General features: G+C 35.2%; 1 protein-coding gene across 1 annotated transcript in view; it reads left to right on the forward strand.

The window, feature by feature from the left end:
* Positions 1-1,259: 1,259 nt before the first annotated feature.
* The window catches only part of LOC136037854 (armadillo repeat-containing protein 10-like), a 50,590-nt gene continuing 27,356 nt past the window's right edge, over positions 1,260-24,493 (forward strand). Inside the window, exons 1-4 of the mRNA XM_065720704.1 lie at positions 1,260-1,443; positions 13,358-13,605; positions 16,464-16,675; positions 23,183-23,300. Of these exons, the coding sequence (XP_065576776.1) occupies positions 1,293-1,443; positions 13,358-13,605; positions 16,464-16,675; positions 23,183-23,300 (729 nt within the window). The 5' untranslated portion in view covers positions 1,260-1,292. The remainder of the gene's footprint in view (positions 1,444-13,357; positions 13,606-16,463; positions 16,676-23,182; positions 23,301-24,493) is intronic.

Here is a 24,493-nt window from a genome sequence, read left to right on the forward strand (position 1 = left end):
CCCTCATATGCGTAATAATTTCTGTTCTTTTTAAGTTTTAATGCTGCTCCTTACTTCTTGTTGAAAAAACTTTTCGTATTTATTTTTTCTTTGTTTTTTTTTAATAATGCTAGAAAATCCTGCGCTCCCTTCATGGAAATTTTTTCCCCCTTTTTGTAACTTGTAGCCCCTCCCACGGGGACTGGGTGGGAGTAAGTCGTCCCCAAAGACACAGTTATAAGGTTTTTCGACTACGTTGAATAAAATGGCTATCTCAGAATTTTGATCCGTTGACTTTGGGAAAATAATTAGCGTGGGAAGGGGCCTAGGTGCCCTCCAATTTTTTTGGTCACTTAAAAATGGCACTAGAAATTTTAATTTTCGTTAGAATAGGTCCTATCGCAAGATTCTAGGACCACTGGGTCAATATGATCACCCCTGGGGAAAAAAACAAAAAAACAAATAAACACGCATCCGTGATCTGCCTTCTGGCAAAAAATACAAAATTCCACATTTTTGTAGATAGGAGCTTGAAACTTCTACAGTAGGGTTCTCTGATAAGCTGAATATGAAGTATGATTTTCGTTAAGATTCTACGACTTTTAAGGGGTGTTTCCCCCTATTTTCTAAAATAAGGCAAATTTTCTCAGGCTTGTAACTTTTGATGGGTAAGACTAAACTTGATGTAACTTATATATTTAAAATTAGCATTAAAATATGATTCTTTTGATGTAGCTATTGGTATCAAAATTCCAGTTTTTAGAGTTTTGGGTACTATTGAGCCGGGTCGTTCCTTACTACAGTTCGTTACCACGAACTGTTTGATATGTTTTTTTTTTATTCGCTGGTGACTTCTTTAACCAAATTTCCGGCTCATTAGTGGCTAGTTTCGCCTCATCATTGTAGCCTCCCCAAAACTTGTTCGGGAGTCAGGTTCTAGTAAGAAGTAAGCGGGATGCGGTAAATAGATGAGACCAAGAATCTCCCTTGTAGGTGCAACACCAAACCAATGCCAAACCTCAGCGAGTAAAAACCAGACACTACTAGGAGTGCAGAATACGTGCCTATCAGTTGAAAGCTGAGTTTAAATAGAAATGAGTGATATAGTGATCTGCTGCCAAATTTGGGTTTCATTTGAACACTGAATTCAAAATATAAACAAAAGAAAATTCTCATGCAAAATCTCATGTTTTTCAAGTTTCAACATTCTCATGTTTTCTCATGTTTTTCGGCTATGATAATATGTTTTTGACAATTTCGAAGTGAAAGCCCTGCTTTAACGATCTTATGCATATAGATAATATTCAATAAATATGAGCTCTGTTGGTTTCTCAAATGACAAGCAAACAGGTAAAATAGCAGTTTGCTCTGCAATATTTGCTGGATTTGCATATGTTGGCTACTCTGTTGCTCGAAATGCGTTGATAGGAGCACGATCCTTAAGAAGACTACCAACAATAGGAGGTAAGTTTAGCCCTTTTTGAGGGTGAATAATTGTTTTTGGAAAGTGGCCTACTGGCTTTTACAGGATAGGTAGGATAATACTTGAAACTAGAGGATCATTGGCAAAGTCCTGCTTTAGGGGCCTCTAGTTGCATTGGAAAGTTGGCCTAGGTGACTTGGGTGACTGAAACTTCCAGGATTAGGCCTAAATCCAGAGTCAAAATTTTTTATCAAGATACTATTTCTACCCTTTCTATTTTTACAAGTCTTAGAAGACTTGGTAAATGTTCCACAGTTCATAGCCTATAATTGACTTACCAATAAAGTGAACATACCAATTGATACCTTTTTTATGTTCTTTACAAATACAATAATTGTTATTTAAAATAATCCATATATATATATATATATATATATATAGCCTATATATATATATATATATATATATATATATATATATATATAGCCTATATATATATATATATATATATATATATATATATATATATATATATATATATATATATATATATATATATATAGGCTATAGGATTTGCTCAAGAACTACCTCATCCTTTTTGTATTGGCTAGGATGGTCCCCACCTCCAAACTTGGTCTTACCATTCCTGAAGTTGGCTATATTAGAAAGTTTTATTGATACTTGGGTAAAATTGGAGCAAACTGTATTACTGGCTTTCATATAAAGTGAATATACCACTCAATGCCTTTTTTTATGATCTTTACAAATATAATAATTACTTCTACCAGAAATTCAGATTTAAGCACTTTTTGACCTCTTAAAAATGACCTATATTTGGGGTCATTATGAATCTGTAATGGTTTAGAAACAAATTTTGGCTATATATTTGCAAATCAGGGGGGGGGGGTAAAGCATAGTATATATTAAATAGCCTATGTAAACTAACCATTGCTGTATTTTTTTATATGTTTTTGCTGTTGCACTGGCGATTTCTCTTCTCATTAAAATTTGATGTCTAAAAAAAAAAAAAAAAAAAAAAAAAAAAAAAAAAAAAAAAAAAAAAAGCAGTGGTTAGTTTACATATTTAATATATGCTATGCTTTACCCCTCACCCCCCTGATGTGCAAATATATAGCCCAAATTTGTTTCTAAACTATTACAGATTTGTAATGACCCCATATTTAGGTCATTTTTAAGAAGTCAAAAAGGTCATTTTTAAGAGGTCAAAAAGTGTTTAAATCTGAATTTCCAGTAGAAGCAATTATTATATTTGTAAAGAGCATTAAAAAAGGCATTGAGTGGTATATTCACTTTATATGAAAGCCAGTAATACTGTTTGCTCCAATTTTACCAATACTTGACTAGTTAGCTATTTTAAACTAGTTTATACATACATGGGGTATTAAAAACCAACTAGTTAGCTAATACTGTAAAGTATATAGAGTTCTCTTATTAGTTGGCTAATTTGGGCTGAAATCTATATATAGGTGAGATCTGTTAGCCATCTGGTTGGCTAATTTACAAATGTGTATATAGATGAGTAAGAGGTGCCATTTGGGCCAAATCTTGGGGTGGGCATGAACTCCATCTTGCCCCCCCCCTAACTCACTTTGCAATAAAAATGTTTTTCTTGGGTTTTGGCAGCACATGATCAAATATTCTAAGTAATAATGCATTTTCAGCACCCGTGTGTTGCTTAGAAATGTACTGTAACCATATATGGAACTCAGCCACACTGACCTCTAAGATTAACTATAACATCAAAGATCACAATCAAGGAGGTTAAGTGATTAAATTGAAAGTGGAAAATTCAACCAGACTACAGGCTGGCCTTCCTCAGCAAGAAACTTTCTTATTTAAGTATACAATGTGTGGTGAGACTAATCTTCATTAACATGCTGAGGGTTGTAACCAAAATCTTGGTTTTCCTTCAGCAGAAATCTTACAGATCAAATATATTTACAAAAAGGAAAAACATAACAAGAGAAAAAAATATTACCACACTCAAGGTAACAAGGGAAACTGCTGAGGTTTCATCTGTGCAAAATCATCAACAAGCTGGTTGTAGTCCAATTTTTTACTAAATCCTTCTTTGCAAACATCAAAAGGAGGTGACTAAGACAATCATCTCCTGTTGTAGACTGCAGGTAGTTTTTCACTATTTCTAGGCTAGAAAACAAATGCTCATTGCTCACTGTTGTCACAGGAAGTGTGGCAGCAATACAAAGTACTTTAATTACTTCCGAGTAAGCCACTGGTAATGCCTAAAGAGTGTTGACAATGTCTAGGAAGTTTCCCAGCTTTTTTTCCTCATCCAGCAAGAAACGCTTGGCAATACAAGCTTGAGATTTGAGAAGAATGTTGTCAATATCCAGTTTCATCTGCCAAAGTAGTAGTCCGATTTCCAGATTGGATGAAGCTCTTTCCTAGCATCAAACTTGTCACAAATTGTTTCAGATGCTTGGTGATCTTTTGAGTTCTAATGCTAATGGCTATTAATACCTTTATATTTACCTAACTAAAAAGCTAATAGGATTAATGATGTAAAGTCTTCTACTTCTCTCTGTGCTCTTGTCTTTAGAGGCCTAGGAAATGGGCATTTGACAGAACTTGAGACTTTTATTATGAATCTAACCTACTTTCAAAGTTTACAATTATTAATAGCAAATAGCATAATTACCCCAAGGGTCGTCATGTAATTACACTCTTTGGTTAATAGGCGTGCAGTAATTTCAAATCAATTGAACAGAACAGATAATGTTGGACATAATACGTAATTATGGCCAGCAAAGGGCCCTTTGTGGTAGAAGCTTGGGCCCCCTGGAAAATCTGGGGTGGGCATTTGTCCACCCATGAACCCCCCAAATGGCACCTCTGAGCTGAGTCTTTAATAGCAAAGTAGTTTGCTATTTTAAACTAAAGTTTATGATAGTTACCTGGATATTAATAGCAATTTTTATATGGTATAGGCTATATAATTCTATAATTAGCTGACTAGTTGGTAATACAGGCTAAACTTTATATAGAGATGAGATCTAATAGCCAACTGGCTAGCAATTTTCAAGATTCTTATCTATAAATTTTCATCAATTTCAGCCACCTAGTCAGCTAAAAAAAAATTCTATATGTAATGATTGGCTAAGGATTTTTCTCTATATATAAACTATATGTCTACTATTTTATATTAGCTTTATGGTATATATCCTATTGTAAGATTTGTTTTTATTCAAAGATTTGAATGCCCTGGTTGATGGAAATAGGAATGATGATAGAAGGTAATAAGGTTACCTAAGCTATGGATGTCAGGTGACTGATTTTTCTTCTAACGATAATTTCGACAGGACCTGTGTACCTGATGATGACAGGCACAGGTCCTGTCGAAATTATCATTAGAAGAAAAATCAGTCACCTGACATCCATAGCTTAGGTAAGCTTATTACCTTCTATCGTCATTATGTATGAAAGTCAGGTTGGCCTCAGAGAATATATTGGAAATAGGAATAGGTTCTATCATAGCCTAGGTAAGTCTTGTGTAGGAAAAAGAAACAGCAATGGTTACAGACTGCTATAATTTGTAGGTATATCAATGTAGTTCTAGGCTAACCAATACAGTATTTGGCCACAAAATGACCAATCAGGTCACACAGTATTCACATGATGGCAAGACAGCTGTGCTTATTGATAATGTTATTGTAAACCAAAGACTGGCTGGATTAATAAAAGATTGAAGTGTATAGATAAGATAAGATTTATTGCAAAAAGCCTGCAGGCCATAGCAGCACAAAATACAGTCTACAAACAAAGCTTGAGGAACAAAAACAGCTTTAAATTAAACAAACCAAAAACAAAACAAGGTCTCATGTTTTAACCAACAAACAACAATCATAATAGAATTCAACATTTAAAAACCATAACAAGCTATCCCCTCAAACATAATTCCCTATAAAGGACAGATGTTATAGATATGCTGGTAGACTGCAGGATGAGAATCTGAAAGAAACTTTCCAGGAACTGTTGAATAATAAACTAGAGAGTTTAAAATTTGACAATGTAGAAGATGGATGGAATAATTTTAGGAAAACAGTTTGCGAAGTTGCTAATGTAGAGGATGGGGGTGCTTGTATAAGAATTATTTGAGTGATAAATCATCTGAAAATAAGAGGAATGTAAAGAAAGTGGAAAAAACATTAAAATAAGAATTAAGGAGGTGTCAAGTGGAGGCCATGGATAAAATTGCTAAAGATCTAAGATAGGCAATTAGGCTAGTAAAAAAAAGTCTATGAGCATGTTGATAAACTAAGAGGATATAAACAACCTGGACTTGTCCCAGTTAAAAATAGAATGGAGCTATAGTGATAAGGAAAGAGTTAAAGTTAGATAGGCAGAAAATTTCAAGAAAGTGCCAAACTCTGATAGAGTTACAGGAAGTTATATACAAACAAATGAATAAGCTTGTGGTGTTTTGAATGTGTAAAGATTTATTTTGCAAGGAAGAAATACTGACAGTACAAAAAGGATGAAGTACTACAGGGGAAGTACCTAGTGATGTTAGGAAAACCTGTCTATGAGAATGGTGATTAGAGTGAATGTGGCAATTATAGAGGCATTAGCTTGGTTTTTGTAAAATCAAATTACTTAGTATGATGATACTTTTTAGACTTAGAGATGCTGTATATGAAGTTTTAAGAGAAGAACAATGTGGCTTTAGGAACAGGATCAATGCATTGACCGAATTTTCATTCTTAGATTAATAATTGAGAAGTTCTTGAGACATCAATCCCCATTAGTCTTCAGTCTTATAGATTATGAGCAAGCATTTGATTCAGCCAATAGAAGAGCTAAACTAAAGGCTCTGTCCTTTTATGGTATACCAGATAAATATATTAAAATGATTATTGCTATCATGGGTTTACATAGCTTCTTTTCTGGGGGGGGGGGGCAGCCAATTGTGTGATGAAGGATGGGGGAGGGGCTTAAGCTACATCAGCAGTTCACAAGACCTTAGATTGCCAGCAAGTTCTATCATAGCTTCTTGTTTTACTTTTATTCTGCCATTCCAGCTTTTTAAACATCTGACTTTTATCAACTGGTTTTTTAACCATCTGCCTTTTTTGAACTCTTTTCCTACCATCTGCTTTTTCAGCCATGTATAGTGTAAATTTGAAGTTCTAGGGGGGCAGATGTACCCCTATTCCCCCCTGTCTACACACATGATTGCTATGTATAAAGGTAATATTGCTATGGTTATAGTTGGAAATGAGGATAGATGCAAGATTGAATTCTATCCCCAATTTTACTGATCATTTTATGTTAAATTACCTTAAATTGCACTTGCTAGCAATATGGACAAATCCAGTGTATGCCAGTTAGTGGTGATGGGGTTGAAGGACATCTGCTGCATCCCATTGAGGGGGACATGGTTTTGTTGCCCAGTCCTCATCAAGATTTGATTTAAAGCTATCAATTGTTGTAAATCCCACCGTCTTCTTGCTTGGGCTGTTCCGCGGACCTACAATTCAATTGTAGAAGAAATTGTTTCTTTTTCTTGTCTTTGCATGCTTTCAGAAGAGCTTTGCTGAATGACCTCTGGTGCTTGATGACGGAATTTTGATGGGCTTTGTCTTAAGGAACACATTAGAGGCAATGAGAGAACACAGAATCAATTTGGAAAGTAAAAGTCTTCTGTACTTATATTATGAGGATGATTTGAGAATCCTATATGAAAGAGTTGGCAAAATGAATGAATTTTTAGAGGTCTTGCAAGTTTAGGGTGCAAGAATAGGTTTGAAAATTAATAATAAGAAGACTAAGTTGTTAGAACAAGGAATAAATGAATGTGGAGAGGTAATGTTAGGTAATGAGAAGATTGATCAAGTGGGCATTTTCACTTACCTAGGTTGTATTGTTAGGGAAGATGCTAAAAGTAGAATAGCCAATGCCCATGGCTTTTTTTTGTGTTACAGTTGAAAAAAAAACTTTGGAAGAATAGGAAGATAAGTCTGCGCACCAAGATTAAAATTTTTGGGATTGCACAAAATCTCACTATCAGCTAAAAGTTTAGCTGACCATACCTGCACACGAGCAATGAATTCAAAATATATCCTTAAATATTTCAACTCCTAGAATAAAAAAAAGGTATTACAAGATATCCAATCAGATTCAAGCCAATACAAGTTAAATAAGGAGCAACCGCTCACATTAGTCCAAGTCAACTCACTGAGTGAGTCAAAAGGAAAAGGGCCAAAAAGTCTTGATTGAAAAGCCTAAATTTGCTGAAATATAAGAAGAGCAGAAAATATTGGAAGCTACAGTAATTGTAGTTCTCAAGTATGGATCTGAAGCTTGGGTATTCTAAAATATTAGAGGAGGATTTGCTTGATGTTTTCCAGAGAACTTGTCTACACTTTGTTTTGGGCACCTGACTGACTGTATCTCAAACAATAGTTGTATGAGCAATGTTGGTTGGTCCCTCTTTCTAGGGCTATTATGAGGGAAAGGTTGAGATGGCTAGGACATGCTCTGCAGATTAAGGATGACAGATTGTCTTTTTTGGACAACCATCTTGGGTCAAACAAAAAGCAGGTCACCCCAAATGTGATGAGAGGATGTTTTAAGGAAATATATAAGAGAAATGAGAACTTCTTTAGAGGGTGTAAAGAAGGGGGTTTTAGATAAATTGGGATTGAGGAGCAGTGTGCCTAGTTGTGTTGGCCACAGGTGGCTTGATGCTGCAGTTGTTAGTAGCAGTGGAAATAATGATAGTCATAATAACTTAGCATCATTGTTTGTAAGCTGGTTAACAAGGCCAACATGTCCTTCTTTCTATCAGAAGGTGGCAAGACCAACTTGGAAAGTAAATCCAGGCCACTAGTGAAAAGTGCTTAATTTTTAGCACTAAGTTCAAAATATTACATCCATTTCTTAAAAAAGACTTTATTAATTAATAATCAAGAATTTTGTTTATTAATAATCAAGAAATTAAGTATACTTTTGAAAACCTTGCAAAATCAAAAATGAGACTCAATTTTTCATGTTAGTTTATTGATAAAAAAAACTGGTTCTGATAATAGGCCTATTGCCAATCCTTTAAAGGCTAGCAAGCTTTATCTTTTCTTAAGAATGGAAGGCTAACAGAAGATGCTTAGGAATTTCTGTCTTCAAGCTGGTTGGTGCCAAGCATTGAGTAGTCCAATGAAGTGTGCTTGGACCACTTTTTCACACTGGAAGATGTAAAAATCTCCAACAAGACAAAAACACTGCTGTTTAAAACCAGTCAGATATTGGATTAAATTTGAATTCAAGTAAGTGTAAAGTAATGTTGATTGCTGGTCTTCCTGAAAATATCTATGACACTCTTACCATGAAAGTTGATATCCTAAGCGTGAAACTTGAAAAAACTAGGCATGAGAGAGATCTTGGGACGCTTATTGATACCAACTCAAATTTTATGTCCATTTATCAAAAGTTGACTCCAAAGTAACTCTAAACTCCTTTGTCAGCCTTGTTGGAGCAAGACAGTAATCATTCAAGCATATTGATAGCAGGATGTTTTTGGTAGTGTTTAACTCAATAGTATGTTCAACTATTCTAAATTCGGTCACTGTCTGGGGACTATATTAAAAAGGAGATTCTACTAATGTTGGAAGATACAAAAAAAGGCAACATAACACATTCCAGATGTGAAAAAAGGCTTGCAGTCCTGAGACTGCCAATCTTGGTCAACTGGTGGTGTAGAGGAGATCAGATTTGAATACAAAATCCATTAATAGACAGGACAGAACAAGATTTGGGGCATATTTCTAAACTTCAAAATATCCATCAACCATAAAGACTCTCCACCAAAAGTAAAAATGAAGCAGCTAAAACCTTTCCTAGAGCATCATGCTGGTCAGTATATTCTGTGAATAGTGTACCAATTGCATCTGTGGCAGCCCCCTTGTTAAACATTTTCAAAAAAAGACTAGACAGCCATCATAAACACAAGCACTACACATTGGAAAATTGACATTTCCATACACTCATAACAGATTTATGATTTGTGACAGAAAATCTGAGGCTCATTGTCCCATGGTGAGTACAACCTACTAAAGCGCACTGTTCCTATAAGCTATTAGCATATGGGAGTCAACTAAAGAACAAATTGATGAAATAGGCATAGACATAAGTCTCACTTCAGCTTGAACCAAGGCTTTCCTTTTTTTCTAGGGATCTAGTTGTTATCTTGATATCACTTACCTGTAATTGACTATTAGGTTGTAGTTGTAAAGAGTTAAATGCAAGCCATTGCTACCAGGGCGAGGACAGTTAAGAATTATATTTCTATGCTTATAAAGATTGTGTATTCCATCCAACAGCTTGTGCCATGTATTTGGAACCGTTATGTAGTCAACTCTATGGAAGTATGTTGACAAGTGAAAGACATTTGAAATTTAATATTAATAGTGTCAAATCCAGGAGAAAGAGGGGAATCAAAAGGAGATTTGTTTTATAAAAAGGTAAAAACTGATTAGTGTTTTATTTACTTTATTTACACAATAATTCTGTAATATAATGCTAGCTCAAAACTAGTGGCTCTGCCCTAACTTTTAGCATTTGATCAACTAAGGTTGTAAGCCAAATTACAGAAATGAGAGATGACTTCAAATCTTTCAATTTTATAGCCTTAATTTTCCATTTCAATGGCTTAATTTAAGCCTCAAGGCTTTTATTTTAGTAGTAAAAAAAACTGTGACAAATTATAATTTATAAGATTTTAAAAATAATGGTTAAAGTTGAAAAAAAAATCTTAATATGGCTCAAAATGCTTCCCAGTCATCAAATTTTAATCAAGCAAAATGTATTTTCTCTCTAAGGTTAAGACCAGTATAATAACTGTCTTCTCCACAATTTTCCAAGCAATAGTGATGAAGAAGAGTAGAGATTAGTAGGTGAATACTCCTTCCCAGGATACAATTTATGGTCTGAATTCATTCAAGAAAGTTTTGATCTCTTTAACATAGCTATTTTCCAGGGTAGCAAAAACACCCTTCTCTACAAACTATAGCAATTTCTCTATATATTTCAAAACTGCATCTAGTCCCATTAGGAGGGACTAGGATGCAATTGTCATGGTAGCAACCATTGTTCAATGGGAATCTGATGGGGTACTACTCTTTTGTCATTATAGTATTTGCTTCAGAATTTGAATTGTGGCTCATGACACACCATAACCAGTACAATTGCATCCCAGTCCTCATAGGGGGGTAAGTCATGGTTACAGCAGTAGCTCCAACCTAGTAAAGAGCAAAAAAGGTATTTTGAGGAAAAACAACTGCTTTATGAGAAAAAATTGCTATCTGACGCTGATTCAGGAATGGCAACCATTATTTTGGCTAATCTTAAAAGTTTATTGCAAAAACAAATTTGTGGTGATTTCGAAAAAGAGCCAGAAAACCCTTGAAAATGGCGTCAGGTCAAAATAAAAAGTGCAACAATACAATCAGTATGGTCGAAAACATGCATAGGATAATTACGGTTCTTCACCTTGAACAACAAGAAAAATCACTTTTTTTGCAAGGTTAGCACTGATGTGTCTCCTGTTTCCTTTTCGTTTTTTCTACCCTGGCTGGTATATTAGTAGAACAACATAGGGAGATGTTAAATGGTTTATTTGAACGGAAATTAAAAGTCTTAGTGCACTTTTTAAGCGACAATAAAGGTTGGAGGGCAGATAATAGCAACCGAACTCAAAATTAACCAAACTAAAAAAAATAGATACATCAAAAGAATAGCCCTTTTATACTGATATTTTAAACAAAACAAAATTTTCTAATGGAAGTAAAGAGCAAAAGTTCGAACTTAAAACGAACAAAAAAGATTTTCATTTGGACTTCAAAGTTATTGCTAGCAACAATTTGGTCAGCTTGGGAAGCCTCTTTTTTTTAGCAATATAAGAAGCCGAAATCCGTCAAAAATGTAGCAGCCAAGTAAGTTGTAGCTTGTAATTACCAGATCTTGGCACTTATATTTTTTATTTTTATCTTATAGAATTTTTACATTTAATCTTATCCTAACGTTAAACCTTGGAGGGAAGGTTGCCAGCCTTCAAAAATCGTGTACAGCATATGGTGCATACCACGGATGGTGGAAATGTACCATGTATGACATTGAGGTTGTGGGGGTGAAAATAGACCTATGCTTAGCACTTTTGCAAAATGAGCTCGGTCCAATAATTGGCTTTCGTTTTGGTTCTGAAAAGGACATTTCATAACTATTTTGTAGACAAGTTCGAAGTAAATTCACCTTGATAGTATTCGGACAATAGACTAGCTTTTGAATTTGTATCATAACTTGAAATTCTTTGTTGTATAGAGAGAAATAACCGGATTTGCAGAGTTCTCATTATGGCTTATTTGTTCTTCATTTTGAACAATAGTAGATTGTGTTTTTTGCAATTTAAAACTGTATATTGCTCGTTAGTAGTATTATAGCTGGTGAGACCAAGATATTACCTTATAAATCACTCCATTATTAGTGTATGCTGTTCATTGACTTCGTAGCTATTAAAATTATATTTATTTTTATGCTAAGGTTCTTATGATAATTTTGATTGTATACTGAAAGTTATTGGTCACAGCTAGTGTAAGATTATGAAAAGCGTTATAGATTATTTTGTTGTTGTCAGGCTACGTACTCACTTTTGGCTCCTAAATCAGTATTCTGGTTTTTTATACTTGGCTGCTGTTTTTTCAGTAAAGCACTAGTTTTCTATAATCCTAAAAAAATAGGGAATTATTATCAGTTGGAATTATCATCAGTTGGCTCTTTACTTTCCTCAGAAAATCCTTGTAAAACTGGTATATACTTTTTTCTGTCTGTTTTCTGTCCTGCAGCCTAGTGTAAGTTTACCAAATTTTGTTCTCGTTAACTAAAAATGCTTTTAGATTACTTAATATTTGAACAGTGAAATAATAAAACTTTGTTTTTCCAGAATATACTGTGATACTTCCCAGAAAAGGAAAGCACAATGAAAAGCTTATAACTTTTTACAAATTGAATCCCACATGTGATAGGCTGAATGTATATGCATTTTCAAAGGTTCCTTTTCAAACCTAGCCTAAATCTTAACCCTTTGACTAACACTTGTTTGTAGTATTATATAAAACACATTTGTGTTGTTTACTGATTTTGTTGTAAACCTAATTTAGTACAAACCTTTGCAGTGAATTTCAACTGAGAAAGCAATTACTGTAGCTGTTCTAAACCATCTTCAGATTAAGTTTTCAATGCGATATCAGATATTTAACATGGTTTCCACTCCAGGAAGTCCTGAAAAATCAATATGATATACAACCATGATATAAATAGAGACATTTTAGAGAAAATTGTGAATGAGTAATGAGTAATGAATGAGAAAATTGTGAAAAATAAGAATGAGAAAATTGTGTCAAAATATGCATTTTTTGTTCAAGCATCACCTTTTTGAGTCGGTAAAATTTGCAAATTAAGTGACTTGTATGTGCCTCTTAATGCATCTTGAGCATTCTGTTGTTGCATCTTTAACTTTTGATATGGTTTTGCTGATTTTATTGAAGGGACAATTAAATCAAAATGGTATTATATCTTGAATTACAAAATGACTACTTGACTATCATTTCAGCTAAAAAGAAAGGTGAATACACTCATGCTCCATCATTGTTAAGTTCATACTTCTGCATTGATCAAAACGCATTTTGTGTAGGTGTGTTGGGAAGGTGGGGAGACAATGTTGAAAATATCCATTTTTAGAAGACCTTTGTTCAGAGAAAGGGAGTCCTTTGGACCGATCTTTGGTGTGTCAGGATGCATGTGCGCTTAATTTGTTTCTGTTGTCAAACAGTCACAAATAATTTTTTGTCAGGCATACTTTTTGTATCTCAAGTCAACCCAAGACAACAGAGCCCTCTTCACAATAATATATCTTTCGCCTTATTTTAGAAAATGAAGAAGAAACTGGAAGAGAGCGAGTGCTGCTCAGACGTCTGTCTCAAACAACTCAAACTGATTTAATGCTAGGTCAATATGAGAAATTTGGCGAAAAGGGGGGAAGGATTGTTGTTAGACCAATGTCTGTTCAGCAGCGTATCAGAGAACTTAATGTAAGAGCCCATCAGTTTGCTGATGCAATTCTTTCGATCCAACATGGAGCTTCAAAACATTACAGACCTCCTGCCAGAAGCCTTCAGGTAAATGATTTAAAATAAAGGTGAATTTATTCAGGGGCGGATCTAGAACAAAATCTTTGGGGAGGCCCAATGTGACAAGGGTGCCAATGAGCAAAATTTCAGGGGACGCAAGGTGATAAAAGTGCCAATAATTAACCTAATTGACAAATTTATTCTAAAAAAACAAGTAATGAGGGCGCCATTAATTTTTTTTTTTGGGGGGGGGGGGGAGGTGCAAGGCCCCCTGGATCCGCCACTGAATTTATTGGTTTTGCAGATAATGCTTAAATTTAATTATTTGTTTTCATCTGCCATGAAGGAAAAACCATAATATGACTTGTTTTTGAAGAGCGCCCTTTCAGAAATATAGTGCAGTAAAACCTTGAATATAATTAGCATCATAATTGGACAAACTCTTTACATGCTGACTAGCTCCAAAACTGATCTAGCTGAAATCTCACAACAAATATAAATTTTTAAACTTTAGGGTCAGATTCCTATGATCTCTTACTTGACGCAAAATTTAAGCAGATTACCATAACAGCAGCAGTTCACCCTAGATAATAATATCGTAGGCAGCGCAATAGTGCTGCCTAAGTAAAGAGCAATATGAGCACAATGTATTTTTTTTTGTTTAGACTAGGGCACTTCATGTCAAAGTAGCTCTTGCAAAAACTTCGAAAAGGGCTCATTCGATTGGAAATTGAAAGGGATAGTGCCCTTTTTAATAGTCGAAAGTGATTGGATGGCAACTAGCCCCCCTCCCACGCACACAATTTACCCAAACGCATTCCATCAACATTTTGAGATACCCATTTTGTTCAACGTAGTGGAAAGATCCAGAAGTTATGTCTTTGAGGATGATACCCCCCCCCAGCAGCCCCCAGGGCAAGGGTTGTAAGTTATTCCCTGGGGTTATGTTGAGGTTTATATAGAAAGGGTGATCTTATAAACTTCGGAGGGGGCCCATTGGATTGCTAATCAGAAATTTGTGTGCCTTTTTTAGGTTCAGACTGATTGGAGGGCGGGTACCCCTCCCCCATATACACCTCGTATTTTCCCGAAAAGTGTCAAAAAGAAATTTCGATATGGCCTTTTGATGTCGTAGAAACTTCAAAAAAGCTCATTAAATTGAAAATTGAAAGGGCTAGTGCCTTTTTTAATATTCAAGTGATTGGAGGGCAACTAACCGCCAAACCCCCCTCCCACGCCCATCAATTCCCCAAACACATCCAATCAAAATTTTGATATAGTTATTTTGTTCAACGTAATTGAAAGGCTCTGAAATTATGTCTTTGAGTATGACACCCTCCCCCACAGCCCTCAGGGCAGGAATTATAAGTTTTGCCCTGGGGGCATATGAGGTATATATAGAAAGGATGATCGTAAAAACTCTTAAATGGGCACGTTTGACGGGATATCAGATGTTATAGTGACCTTTTTAAGATTCAGAGTTATCAGAGGGCGGAGACCCCCCCCCCCTTCACCGCGTATTTTCCTGAAATGCATCTGATAGAATTTTTGAGATGGCCCCAACGTTACTGGATCTTGTCGGGATTTAAAATAAGAGCTCTGAGACACGATTTCCTTCTAAATATCAAATTTCATTAAGATCCAACCTCCCGTTTGTAAGTTAAAAATACCTCATTTTTTCTAATTTTTCCGAACTAGCCGTCCAAAAGTACACTAACCCCAAAAAAATTACTAACAGGCTCAGATTGATCACAAAACTGTTCCCAAAAGGTTGCATATGCGTTGTTTTGATCATCTTGCAATACGGAGTGTTTTTATTAACCTTTCTGCTTGACCTTGAATAGATTTTAGATCCCATAGAGGGCTTTAGTGCAAAAATGTTTTGGTGGATGGAGAAAAGACCTTTTTAGGCCTTTTCCACCCCCTCTGCCCCCTCCCGTTTTGTAAAAACTAGAGGCCCACTGGCTCCCCAACTCTCCTGGGAGTTTAACTCAATACCTCAACCCATTTAAGAGATGTGTCAGATACAATATTCTAATAGCCTTGTAATATACTTTGTTTTGGAATTCCCTCGCTACCTAGACGTGAGACATTTTTAAATTTTATGGAGAATTCTAAAAACGGATAGCTGAATTGAATACAACAATTTAGCCGCCTCTCCAAGGCAACATTTGAAATCCCCTTGATCCTACCAACCCTTCCAAAAAAACAAATGAAAGCCCTCAGGACCATATAAAAATGCCCTGTGGACTTTCTCAATGGCTATGATTATCCTCATTTTGTTCTTCTATTCAGTTTTTTTTTCGTTTTTTTCATGCATAGCAAGAGTGGTCTCAGAAATTACCTAAAATTATATTTTTGTTTGATTTGTCCCTGTGTTTTTCTGATTTTATTTACTTATCTTTTGAAATCCTGGATCTTGAGGCAAATAAAATATTGATGCTTCTACAGTTTTCAATTTCCAATTCTGCAGTACATCTACAATTTTTTAGTCTTGGCTATAGGAGAAAAATCCTTCCATAGTTTTATATTGAGTTATATGAGTTGTCATTATGCATTAGTTGGATATTATTCGAAATATAGATCCTACTCGACTTGAACTGTATTCCGCGTTGTTCTGTACGAGTCTTCCAAAAAGAAAAAGAGAAACCTTGATATCCTAATATTTCCTGTCTTCCTAACAAGGGTTTATCTAGGACTGTTGTTCGGAAGGGGGGGGGGGTGATTTTTTCAGAAGGGGTCTTGAAAAAAAATAATGTGTCAAAAGTTTGTTTATATGCATTTTGGTACGTTTTTATGAGTCGGACGGAAAGTTTTTGGAGGGACGATTCAATCCTAGTGCCCCCTCCCCACTCCCCTAGATACGGCCTTACTTCCTAATATATCAGTTGAGTTTGATCTTATAGGTTTCACCATGGGGATCACCCCGAGTTCTTAGTCCTGTAGATTTTACATTGGCTCCGAGCCGATCAACCGAAGATTTGAATAATTCTCTCGAGGAACGAAGGGTTTCCAAACGAATAGAACTTGGATCGCTAGAACGTCTTAGAACAGTGGAAGAAGATTCAGATTCTACTGACTTTCCTAGTGTGACTGAAGAATTATTTGCCTCTGGAAAGTGAGCCATTTTCTTTCTTTTCTCTAAGATTTTTTTTTTCAGAGCTTTCGTTCATTTATGTATTTTACTTTTGCTTTTTTAAATTTTTGAAAAAATCCACAAAAGAAGTTTTTCAAAGAAAAGTAAAAAGCTCTATCAAACCAAAAATGAGCAAAAGTAGCCATACCAAAATGAAAGTTTGTACTTAATACCCCCAGTCGTTTTCGATATATTGATGAGGTGTCTTATTAGCAACTATATACACAGTGCCTTTTGATTTAGTTTTAAGGCAAAATTTAATTTTAAAGAATAATGAGCAAATTGCTTAAACTTTGGAAGGCCCACATACCCAGTATCCCTAGAGACATAGTTACTGGACCGTTCTGCTATGGTGAAAAAATTACTGTCTTAAAATTTTGACTGGATGTGTTTGGAAAATGAAGGGGCTTGGGAGGAGGGTTGCTTGCCCTTCAATCTCTTTTGACTCTTAAAAATGGCACAAGGGCTTTTTGATTTAGTTCAACATGCACCTAAATACTCCTTGAAAACTTCGCCTTAATAATTTTAGCTTGCGTAGCAGCAATAGTTGCAGTAGCATTAGTAGCAGTATACGCATATCACCCTTGGTTTCTTCAACATCCCCTTCAACACATGCTGAAAATGTAAACTTAATACTAAAAACTGTTCCTGAAGCATTTCTTGTACATCCTCTTAATAACCCATGTGGGCGTAGTATGTTTCGGTTTAGTTCCATACAGTTTAAATATTTCTGAAAATATTTGCCTTAATACCCTTAGTTCTAGTGGCAGTAGTAGTAGAAGCAGTAATAATGGTAGCAATAGTAGTAGTATGAGTAGAACTAGTAGTAATAGGATGCAACTATCTTTTTCTGGTTAGTTCAAAAACCTTCTCAACAAGCCCTGTTAGTTTCAACTTCACACCAAGCTGTTCCCAAGATGTTGCTATTACACCCTTTTTACAACCTGCTTACAGATGGCGATTTACGATGTAGTTCACCCCCCCCCCCAAAAAAAAAATTGCTTGAAAAATCTCACCTCCACACCCTTAGATATAGTTGTAATAGTAGTGATAGTAGTAATCTTTGTATTACTAGTAGTAGTATTAATGGTAACAGCGGCAGCATTAGTGGCAGCCGCAGTATTAAGGTATTGCATTTACAAGTAGTTACAACAGAAGTAGTTTTGAAGTAGTAGTAGTGATAGTGATAGTAGTAGTGAAGTGATACAAGCTTTAGTAGTAGCGTGCACATACTGTCTTTTTGGTCAGGTGATTTTCACCATTTAGCATTCTCTGAAAGTTCCAACTTAATAACCAAACCAATTCTTGAGATAATTTCTTTTGACAATGTGCATGCACATAGCACCCTTTGATTTAGTTCAAATTTTCTCTCAATATTGTAAATGGTGTTGTCTAATAGTAGTAGTGGTAGGAGTAGTAATAGTCGTAGTGTTTAATGTCATGTTATGTGTATGTACATAGTGTCCTTTGATTTAGTTCAAATTTTCCCTCAATATTGTAAATAAAGTAGTCGGGTAGTAGTAGTAGTGGTAGCAGTAGCACTAGTGGTAGGATGCGAATATTCCCTTTTTGATCACCTCCCTTATTTCATGAAAGTTCGAAATTGATTTACACAGTCATTTATTATTTACGCCCTTTTGACAGTCCGTATGCACGTGTGTTTTTATTTAGTTAAACACTCCCTCAACATTCTCTGAAAGGTTCACCAGAATTCCCTTTGAATTTTTGGAAAATAAAATTCAAACATGCATATCTTTCTCAATTATAAACAATGAACGAGTTGCCTAACTTACATCCCTGAACCTGAGGACTGTGGGGAGGTTGACATCCCCAAAGATCTAATTACAGGACCTTTCAACAATGTTGAACAAAATAGCTCTCTTAAAATTTTGATAGGTTGGATTTTGGGGAATGATAGGCTTGTGGGAGAGAGGCGGGCTACCCCCTTTAACTTTTGAGTCTTAAAAAGGACACTAGATTTTCCGACTTCCAATCAAATGAGCCCCATCCGATCTGAAATCTATACATTCGTTTCATAAAAAACCTTATATGTCTGGGGTATAACTTACAATTCTTGCTCCTAGGCTCCAGATGGTTGTGTCCACCCTGAAGGCATAGTTATAGGCTCTTTGGACTGTTATGAGAAAAATGGGTGTCTCACACTTTTGATCAGATGCATTTGGGGAAAAGAGGGTGTCAGGAAGGGGGAAGGGCTAGTTGCCCTCCATAACTTTTGACTCTTAAAATAGACTATAATTTTAAATTTCCTGTCAAATAAGCGTCCTCTAAAGTTGACAAAACCACCCTTCCAGAAAAAGCTTATATGCCCCCGGGGCACAACTTAACAATCCTTACCTCCAGACTCTAGTGGATTGTGTCAACCCCAAAGGCCTTATTATATGATCTGTGGACTATTTTAGAACAAATGACTATCTCAAAATTTTCATTTTACGCATTTGGAAAAAATAGACCGTGGGGAGGGGATTGTTGCCCCCCCCCCCTTGACTCTTGAGTCAAGGCTATGAGACATCTTGAAACACTTTGACTGATACATCTTGAGACACGTTGACTCTTTAGACACTTCGACCCTTAAAAAGGTCCCTGGGGCATAGCTTACGGCCCTTGCCATGAGTGATGTGGGAGGGGGCTATTATCTTCAAGATATAATTACTGAACCTTTCAAACTAGGCTGAACAAAATGGCTGTTAAAAGTTTTGATTGGATGTATTTAGGGAAATGATGGGTGTATGGAGAAGGGGGGACTGGTTGCCTTGCAGTCACTTTCAACTGTTAAAAAGGGCACTAGATGTTGCAATTTCTAATAGAACGAGCCCCTTTCGAAGTTTTTGCGACAACTTCTTCGATACGAATCGCCCTGGTCCCAAACCAAAAAAAGGGAGCAGCTGCTTTCCGATCATTTTTAATCTTAATTCTGTTTACCAGTCCAATGAGCCGTCTCGAAATTTTATACGACTACTATTTGTAAAAGCCTCATATGCCCCTAGGACATAACTTACAACCTTTTCCCCTTTGGGCTCTGGAGCTGTCATCCTCAAAGACATAATTTCTATACCTTTCAACTATGCTGAACAAAATGGCTATTATAAAATCTAGATTGGATATGTTTGGGGAAATGATAGGCGTGGGGGGGGCTGGTTGCCCTCCAATTTTTATCTTCTATTGAAATGAGCACTTGCCCTTTCAATTTCCAACCGAATAAGTCTCTTCCGAAGTTTCTACGACAGCTTCTTCTATACGAAGTGCCCTGGTCTAGAAAGAAAAAATAATACATTTTGCCCACATCACTCTTTGCTTAGGCAGCGCTATTGTGCTGCCCAAGATCTATTTAGTAGCCATATTTGAGAAACTAAGTCCGCTTAATTTATATGCTTGAGATGGGATAGTAGAGGTCATCGTGGTTGAGTCTTTTCTTTTAACTTGGTCCCACTAACAGATAGGTTCAAGAATATTTAATTTTTTTTGTTGTCCCCATTCGTCTAGCCTTACATTTATTTTGGCCATTTTTCCTCAAGTCCAAGTTTTCTCGCTTGTATCTGGCTTGCCGTTGAGTCCGGGTTGCAAATGTTTACCCTAACTATAAACTTCTAAGCAATCACAATTGATCCGAGCGGCAATATTCTTAATCTAAATTACGTTTTCAAACACTATTGTGAAAATATATTCTAAATAGCGTTTTCTTTCGTATTAGTATTTCCCAGCGAAAAATTAATGGTTACATCATAATTTATCTTGAATTATTACCGTAGGCCTACAAAATCGAATATATAGAAGCCTCAGCTTGTATGTATTCTGAACGGTGCCTTCGTTGTTTTCTTTTTAACTTTTTTTTTTTATAGTAGCTTTCTCTTAACTATAAATATCAACTATAGCTCAAAGACAGCTAATTTTTTTTCTTTTTTTAGACTAAAAAAAAGAGCAACATGGAACTAACAATATTGTAGCATTTTCATTCTGATTTTAATCACTGGGAAAATTTGCTTGAAAGCTTTATAAGAATCAGTCTTTTTTTCAAATTTCGAATATATTTCTGATCAACCTAGATTAGATCTTTTGCATAATAACGACCGTATACAGGATTTTCGTTCGCCAAGTGGAAGGGGGTGTGCTACCAAAATAACTTTTGTTTTCTGGTGGGCTTACCAAGAGAATGAAGAACCTCCAGTAACTTTTGTCTAACGGTTTTAAATAAAGGTTTTTTTACCTTTATTTTTAACACCGATTTTCCAGCCGGAGAAGTGTTTTTAGTTTTTTAACTGCATTTTCAAGACCAATTAACAAGTTGGAGAAATGTTTTGGAGGATTCTAAAACAGATAACCCTCCTCCCCCTACCTAAAAATTATTCATGCATGATTGTAAGCAGGATTTTCAAAAGGAAGCCTTTTAGTAGATTTTGTTTAAAAATTGAAATTAAAAACAGAAAGAGAAACCATATCGATTCGCTTTTCGCTTTAGAATTAATTACTTGTATCAGTTCAAAGCCTTTTAATCCATAGGAAGAATAATTCTTTGGAATACTGGATGTATCATATACCAGCTATAAATAATCGTGGTTTGTCGCTTTTGTAAATAGTTCTAAATTAAATTATATTAAAAATATAGTTTTAAATAAATACATATATAGTTTTAAATAATTTTTTAGTTATAATAATTTTCAAATCATAAATAAATTTAAATTTATAGTTTTAAATAATAATATTAAGTATATAGTTTTAAATAAACGAATATAGTTTTAAATAAATCAGATTAAATTAATTTAAATTAAATTATGTGAAAAATGAATTGACTTCCGTCGAAGATATTTCAATTGTTAATGGCTATCACAAAAAACGAAGAAAGATTCATCAAAATTCAAAGAAAGAAAAAATACATACCCAATTATAGAAAAATTCTTAAATAAACCTGTGCAAAACCATGCCTAGGTTTTTAAATCGTGGGCTCTAGTAATATTTATCTAATCAACTAAAATAGTAAAATGAAGAGAATCTTAATTTCAACAATGTAATTTGGCTCCAAAAAAAAACAAAAAACACACCGAAAGCATAGTCTTGGTTGAAGTAATTTTTTATAACCTTAAAACAAAGCTGAGAGCCTATTGATAGTGGTGTTGATTTTGCTCTTCAAGACTAGCCTGTGCTTCTAATCCCAAGAGTGCTCTCGAGTAATAAGTAATCTTCTTTGTAGACTATTTAACCTCAGATGAAATTAAAGTAAATATCGCTAAAATTAGAAGGAAAAAAAATACTGATAATGAGATTTATGTAGATAAATTAAACACCGTTGTTCTAGAGAAGATGGAGGGGCTATATCAAATGTTATATTTTGCTGGACAAACATAGCTGAAACATAGCTTAGAGCCTTAAAACATAGCTGAGAGCCTATTGATAGTGGTGTTGATTTTGCTCTTCAAGACTAGCCTGTGCTTCTAATCCCAAGAGTGCTCTCGAGTAATAAGTAATCTTCTTTGTAGACTATTTAACCTCAGATGAAATTAAAGTAAATATCGCTAAAATTAGAAGGAAAAAAAATACTGATAATGAGATTTATGTAGATAAATTAAACACCGTTGTTCTAGAGAAGATGGAGGGGCTATATCAAATGTTATTTTTTGCTGGACAAACATAGCTGAAACATAGCTTAGAGCCTTAAAACATAGCTGAGAGCCGATTGATAGTGGTGTTGATTTTTCTCTTCAAGACTGGACTTAACCTGAGAGGATGGAGGGGCTATATCAAATGTTATTTTTCGCTGGACAAACACAGTTTTTGGGCCAAAAAAAAATTTCTCCTGGGGAGAGAATCCCAAACACTTAAAAATGTGTGTCTTGATTTTTTTTTAAATGCAAAAAAAAATCATGGAAATTATACAAAATACTGGTGCATTTCCTTGAGAAAATTGCTAGGTACAGTCTTGATCTTTTTGCTTGTCACCATTATTTTTATTCATAAATCGATTCTTTTGACAAATCTTGATTTCGAAATAGCATATTTTATTCAGGGCATAATTTCTTCGAAATCCGGGGGATGGGGGAAGTTGGAGCTAATTTCGCTAAGTCCAGTGAAAACGATCAAATGAAAAATGAGCCTTATAGTACCATAAAAGCAAACGTATGTTAAAGAAAACTGATCTATTCTCTGAATAATTGAATTATGTAGTCCTCTCCAAAGGAGGATCTAGAGCAAAATCGTGGGGGGGGGGAGTGTGACAATGGTGCCAATAATTGACCAAATTGATAAGTTTATTTAAGTATAAAAAAGAGAGAAAAAATAAGAAAGCCAGAAAAATCATGGGGGCCTCTCTCACCTGGATCTGCCTCTGGGCATATCTTAGTTATAACAGTATTTTTGAAGAAGCTAAATTTCAGCTGGGAGAGCAGTTGCCCTCTTATGAGTCCCATAACTTCATAAAAAAAAGGAGAGATTTTCCCCTTTAAGTGTTCTTTATTTTATTTAATTTATTATTTTTTTAAGGTTACTAACGAAAGATGAAGCCAAAAGCCTATTGAAACTTCTCCGAATACAAGACAAAGGTATAGTTGTCAAAGTGTTAGCTACGCTTGGAAATGCTTGCGCATTTACGTCTAATCAGGTAAGTAGATACTACTCCGCTGTGTAGAGTCCACACAGAGGTAGTTTTAGGGGGGGGACTGAGGGAGCACTTGCACTGGGAGCAGAAATTTTAAGGGTGCAATTTTTTTTAATAATCCAACATTTACAGTCATTTTGCAATTTTAGATATTTTATTGTTATTAAAATAAATTAGAGGGCGCAGTTGGCAGTAAGTATAAGCAAATGTATCCAAAATCTGTATTTCTCCCCTGTAAAAATAAGAAAAGTTTGATTTAAATTAACAGAAAATTATTTTAATATATGAAAGTTTTGTTAAAATATTTGGGAGACAGGCGGGGGGGGGGTGCTTATCAATATTTTGTCCTATTCGCAAGAGAAACCAGAAAGTCTTGTGTACCAATAATTGGTGACAATGATGACATCGAACTCCAGAAAATTTTAACTGAAAAAACTGAAACCGTCCCCGTCCGCCACATCAGCATGTCCGCCAAATACTATTGAAAATAAAACGAAACGGACATACAGAAAAAAGATGTAATATTTCAAATGATACAATGGAAAATTTTCTTGAAATGCTATGCCTGTTTTTCGACATTTTGATTTCATTTATTTGTCTAACAGTTCGTGGTAACGAACTGTAGTAAGGAGCGACCCGGCTCAATAGTAACCGAAACTCTAAAAAATGGAATTCTGATACCAATAGTTACATAAAAAGAATAGCATTTTAATGCTGATTTTAAATATATAAGTTTCACCAAGTTTAGTCTTACCCATTAAAAGTTACGAGCCTGAGAAAATTTGCCTTATTTTAGAAAATAGGGGGAAACACCCCCTAAAAGTCATAGAATCTTAACGAAAATCACATCATCGCGTTCAGCGTATCAGAGAACCCCACTGTAGAAGTTTCAAGCTCCTACCTGCAAAAATATGGAATTTTGTATTTTCTTTTTGCCTCAGGAATGATCACGGATGCGCGTTTATTTATTTCTTTTTCCAGGGTTGACCGTATCGACCTACTGGTCGAAAAATATCGCGAGAGGGCTCATTCTAACGGATATAAAAAGTTCTAGTGCCCTTTTTAAGTGACGAAACAAAATGGAGGGCAACTAGGCCTATCTACAATCTACTATCTACAAAAATGTGGATATTTGTATATTTGCCAGAAGACCGATCACGAGTGCGTGTTTATTTGTTTGTTTGTTTTTATGGCAC

The sequence above is a fragment of the Artemia franciscana genome, chromosome 2 (assembly GCF_032884065.1).
Source record: "Artemia franciscana chromosome 2, ASM3288406v1, whole genome shotgun sequence".
Classification (NCBI taxonomy): Eukaryota; Metazoa; Arthropoda; class Branchiopoda; order Anostraca; family Artemiidae; genus Artemia; species Artemia franciscana.